Raw genomic sequence first — 5,971 nt, 5'->3', positions numbered from 1 at the left:
TATTTTTGGGGGCAGGGGTTGCTGTGTGGAGTAGTAATTGATTCCAATTTGTTGATACAGAAGTTAACTGCCTGGGCCAGAGCAATGAGAAAGGAGGAGGTAAAGGATTAAGACAAAGAGATCTGAAGGCCAGGAAATGAGAGCAAGTAGATATGACTTATAGAAATAGAGTCCAAAAAGCAAACTACCTGGGAACATGAAAAGTAAAAGAAATAATGGAAAGAAAAATGAACACCCCTGAGAATTGCCTTGTGTTGTATGCCAAATAAAGTTTGGGAGTTAGATAGTTATGGGCACCTAATTAAGAAGCAACAAGTTTAGAGTGTCAGTGACTACAGAGAATGGAAGTTTCCTTTGGAGGTTTATACCAAGAATCTAGCCAATTTCTTCTAAAGAAATAGTTATAAGAAATGGATATTTTGACCCTCAAGAGTCATTTAACTCCTCTGAGACTAAATCTCTTCTTCTGTAAGATAAGGAAACTGGACCACAATGATCCTAACTTTCCTTTTAGCTCTAAATCTCTAATATTTCTTTCTAAGAGACAGTTTATTTAGTTGGCAGTGAAATATTTTAAGTCATAACAGAAAAAGTCAAACATTGTGCCACATTGCACGAAACTGAATTCTGTGACTGTAGTGAGGATATTTCTGTAAATAAATTTTACAGATATACTTTATATGTATATGTAAATAATATATATACAAATAATATATAAATATTTGTAAATAATATATAAATATTTATATGTAAATAATATATACACATTTGTAAATTATATATATTTAATATATATTTAAATGTATCATATGGTACATTAGATTTTTTATTCAAAGTGGCATATTTTTCTCTGATTTGGATCATTCAATATGGAGAATTTGGGTAAGAGATGGTTTTAGAGCTATATAGTAGCCACAAGGATAAAGTCAAAAGAGAATAATCCCTTTAAGTTTTTTTTCCAGTGAGAGTCAAGTAGGTGAAACACAAAAAAAACAGGACCCTTTGGTTTAAGTACTTTGAGGGCAGAAATATATCTAATGGAAAAAATCCAAAGAAACCTCACAAACTAACAAATGAGATCCAACTTGTCAGGATCATTTTTAGAACACTGACGTTTAAAAATAACTGATAGAAGGAGCTCAATAAAGAAAAGAAAAAATGGACCAAGCTATTGGCACTTTCAAAGCAACTTATTTTGTTCTTCAATAACAGTGAATCAATCAAATTTGTCTACAATAAGTGAGTTCCTAAAATGTTTCCTGAAGGAAAGAAAATGGCATTTAAGGAAATTAAGTCCAGAAAAGCAACTGGGAAAGATCACCTAAGAACAGGTGGAATCCATGCTGCAGGTAACATCATATTATAAGCATTGAGGGATCAATTTTTAAGATATACTAAATACTCAGAAAAATCACAATGGTATCCTCCTCCCCCCAAGAAAAAGACACTAAAGAAGATATCAGCACATACAAATGCATATGTGTATATCCTCATCTACCATATCTTTTTTTTAATAATTATTTTTATTTTTAATTGATCTTCAGTAGAAACAAAAGTTATATCTATATAATATAGCTAAAGGTACAGGAATGTTTCTTTCTCTCTTCACTCCTTGTTTTGGTCTGAAATGGCCAGCAGACATCTCAGACAAGGCCTAAGACAAGGCTGCCTTAACAGCCTGAACAATGGCATCCCTGTCGATGCCAAACATCTTCAGCAGCTCTGCCGGCTTCCTACTTCTTGGGACGTTAGAGACCGCCAAGCGAGTGACGGTGATGCCAGGCTCACCCACTACGGCAGCAGCCACAGCCTCTCCTATGCCACCCTCATAGTAATGGTCTTCCACAGTTAGGATGCGGCCATGGGTTGCTCGAGCACTGTCAAGGACTAGTTTCTTATCCAGGGGCTTAACTGTAAAGGGATCAAGCACCCGGATGTTGATTTTTTCTTTCTTCAGCTGCTCTGCAGCTGCCAAGGCTTCATGGAGGGTCACTCCAGTTCCAATCACGGTCACCTGGTCATCCTTGCTCTTCAGGACCACCTTAGCCTGGCCAATCTGGAAGTTTTCATTGTTGTTGTAAATGACGGCATTGTCTGGGCGGCTGGTCCTTATGAAACAGATGCCCTTCTGGTTGGCTGCTAACTCAACTGCTTTCTCAGTAGCCACAGCATCACTCGGGTAAAAGACAGTCCCATTGGGAATGCTCCGGAACATGGCAAGATCTTCAAGGGCCATCTGAGAAGGACCATCTTCACCGATGGACACCCCGCAGTGTGAGCCACACAGGTTGATGTTGCTCTCAGAAATGGCTGCCATACGGATCTGGTCGAAGGCCCTGCTGAAGAAGGCAGCAAAGGTGCTGCAGAAAGGCACAGTCCTGTCCCGCGTAGCACATCCCACGGCAATGCTCACCATGTTCTGTTATGCAATGAAACATTCGATGAAGCGATTGGGATGCTCCTTCTTAAAGAATTCTGAAAAGGTGGAATTCTTGGTGTCCCCATCCAGGGCTATCACACGGTCACTGGCGTTCCCCAGTTTGGCCAAGGCCATGCCATAGGCTTTGCGGGTGGCTAGCTTTTCTCCGAGTTTGTAATTTGGGGGAGAAGGCATCTGGATGTTGGTGATGTTCACTGTGGGGGCATCCTCTTTGGGGAGGGTAGCTAGAATCTTCTTCTTGCTTTGGATTTGGCTGTATATTTCCTCAATGACCTGTTCTGCCATGTTTTTGGGAAGGGGCTTCCCATGCCAAGATTCCTTGTCTTCTATCCTTGAGATTCCTCTGCCCTTATATGTCTTTGCAATGATAGCCAGTGGCTTATCTTTGCCCTAGTCAAAAGCCTTGCAGAGTTCTTCCACACTGTGTCCATCCACGACCGTGACATTCCACCCAAAGGATTCACATCGCTTCTGGTACACGTCCACGTGGTGCTGCAGTGGGGCAGGGTCGCTCTGGGCCAGCCGGTTAACGTCAAAGATGGCAACCAGATTGTCCAACTTGTAGAATGCTGCGAAGGCCATGGCCTCCCACACGGAGCCTTCAGACACCTGCCCATCGCCCAGCAAACAGTAGACACGGTAGCTGGCTTTGTCGAAGTATTTGCCCGTGTAGGCCATTCCACATGCTGCTCCAAGCCCTTGACACAGGGAACCAGTAGCCACGTCTGTAAAGGCTTGTTTGGGGACTGGGTGGCCATCTAGAATGGAGGTGATCTTCCTCAAGTTCAACAGCTCAGCCTCTGGCAAGAAGCCAGCCTCTGCCCAGACCGCATAGAGGATGGGAGCCGCATGACCCTTGGACAGCACAAAGCGATCATTGCTGGGGTCCCTGGGGTCCTGGGGTTTATACTTCATGGTGTGGAAGAAGAGGACCGCCATGATCTCTGCTGCACTGCAGCATGATGTGGGGTGGCCCGAGCCCGCCGCGGTGGTGGCTTGGATGGAGTTGATGCGCAGCCGGTTGGCAGTGTCCTTCAGCGCCTGCAGTTTTTGTTGGTCTGGCTTATGGTAATCCTCCATGGCGAAGGGGCTTTGGCGTGGATCCCGAGCCGGTGGCAGAGGAAGCAGCAACTTGAGCAGAGAAGGGGAGCCGAAGATGAAGGAGGAGGAAGAGCAATATCTTTATGGGGTTAATCTCCCTTTGCATGCATGAAGAGTATCAATGGAGGTGATAATAATTTTAACAATGATAACAAGTGATAATAATGTACATGTATATAGCACTTAAGGTTTGTAAAAACTCGTTGCCTATAATATTTCATTTTGAGAATGGAACAGTCTTTAAGAAATAATTTTTTATAGGAGACAGCATTGTCATGGTTGCATGAGAGATATGAGTATGCCATATGCTGCTGTGTTTATTGTTAGTTAATTATATTAAAACAACAACACTTGAATAGGTAGAGGAAAATGCTTTCTTAAATGCTTTTCTCTAAATTAAAATGGCCTTCCTGAATATATTAAAATCATAAAACAATCCTTGTTATATGTAACTACAGAAAATATCATATTCAAGAACCAGATGTTGATATCAAACTACACATTACAAACTATACAAGTAGTTGCCACTGTCATGAGTTTCAATATAAAGTCCATGTTTAAAAGTTATTTGAAATAATTGTGAAGTTTTCCTAACCATCCCATTTCAAGCAATATAATTACTTATACATGTATATCCCATCTATCTATATCTACATTAATACTGATACCTGAATCAATGTAAGTATTGATGTAGACGTATTATACACATAGACATATTACATAATATATGTATATATTGTGTACATACATAAACACATGTATATATGTGAATGTATGCATGTACACATGCATATCTTGGAATTTGCAATTGGACAATTGAATTGGTTCTAGAATTAAAAAGGATGATAACATCAGGTTTGGAATGCTTTTACAAAATTTCAGTTATTTTAATGACCCCAAGTTTCTCCCTGGTAATATGTATCCCTTGCATCTGTGGACCTCTCTGCCGACCCAAAGATGGGGGGGGGAGCAGTTTGCTTTATTGGCTATATTTTTGAGAAATGTTTTTGGTTTTGAATTAAATGTGTCTTTTGGATTATTGGTAGAAGTAAATTCATTAAATGGGGCTTATGAGCTATAATTTTTATGGGTGTTTATCCATAGAGTATCTTGAACCTGGAACAAGTTTACTTTTGGGGGGTTCATTTTTGGGAGAAAATACCCTGTTTGTTACAATAACAACACAGGATTTCACCAGGCAAGGGATTTCTAAGGGTCAACAAATAGAAAGTGTTTCACTGTCTTTACAGACAGTGGTGTTGCTCACAGTTTTATGAAGTTGAAATAGTTTTCAGTAAAATGTGCCAGGAAGCCTGTTTAAGATGGTTACAATATCAATTCAAGAATTTCCAAACTGCTTAAAATACATGGATTTAATAGATCTGATCTGGGTATATCATTTTTGAAATCAGTAATACAATTTACATATTTTTAAATATATTTTTATTATTCAGTATTTTAGAAGAGATCATGTCTTATATAAACTAATGGAAAAAAGTTATTTTTTAATAAGCATAAAGAATACTCAAATGTATCTCTCATTTCAATGCTTTGAAAATTCCTTGTGACTATGCAGATCACAACACACCCATTCCCTTCTCAACTTTTTCCCATTTCTTCCACAAAGTTGCCACAGGGGGACAGCTGACATGCCTGTAGGGGGCCTTCCTCCCATTCTTTCATCATATGACATCATGGTCATTACCTATCTTATTTTGTGCTCACAATGTAATCAACCGACATTCTCTTGTTATCTTGCGTATCATCTACTCATGTTCTTCTTTGAAATTCTTTGATGTATTTTAGCCTGATCACACCCACAAAGCATTTCTTCATTGCTTTCTGTGTGATATTCCTTCTTAATCTTTTGTAAACTCTTGTACGCTATGTCTCTTTGCAGTATATCAACACAGGTACGATGTTCTCAGGAATATGGTGTAAAAGAACTTCTAAATATATAAAAATGTTTTTTCCTAAATTATTATTTGACAATACTGTATATTAGCAGTATGTTCAATAAACTTGTTTGTTATTGAATACTATGTTTGAAAATCTTTCTTTGCATATTTTGAATTCTATTACTTAAGAATTTTTTGTTTGCATTGTCAAAGACAACCAGATTCAGGTCATTCTGAAGCAATTGTCTCTTAAGTTTTTGGGGAGAAAATCCTTTAGAAATTAGCAGTATTTCATATCACTATGTGGAATGAAACAAGTTTTTAATCTGAAGAAAAGTTCAATATATTGAAGGGCAATGAGATGAAGTCTGTGAGATTCCATCTTTCTTGAAAAAAGTAGAACATGATCGAAACATTTCTACATAACATATTCTTTAGAAAAGACTGTGATGATAACTGGTTTTTAAAACACTTATACATAGAAGATAAATGAATGTGACCTTCAGCACTAGACTTTACGTTGTGTTTGAAA

At 38.7% G+C, this 5,971-nt stretch overlaps 1 protein-coding gene across 1 annotated transcript; it reads right to left on the bottom strand.

Annotated features, from left to right (window-relative positions):
* Positions 1 to 1,648: 1,648 nt before the first annotated feature.
* LOC118841521 (transketolase-like) lies at positions 1,649 to 3,603 on the bottom strand. The gene is given in 1 exon segment (XM_036749017.1): positions 1,649 to 3,603. A coding segment is annotated over 1 exon segment (1,866 nt). The 5' UTR covers positions 3,521 to 3,603; the 3' UTR covers positions 1,649 to 1,654.
* Between the last annotated feature and the right edge of the window lie 2,368 nt (positions 3,604 to 5,971).

Source organism: Trichosurus vulpecula, chromosome 1 (genome assembly GCF_011100635.1).
Source record: "Trichosurus vulpecula isolate mTriVul1 chromosome 1, mTriVul1.pri, whole genome shotgun sequence".
Taxonomy (NCBI): Eukaryota; Metazoa; Chordata; class Mammalia; order Diprotodontia; family Phalangeridae; genus Trichosurus; species Trichosurus vulpecula.
This window is presented reverse-complemented; position numbering and strand designations above follow the sequence as displayed.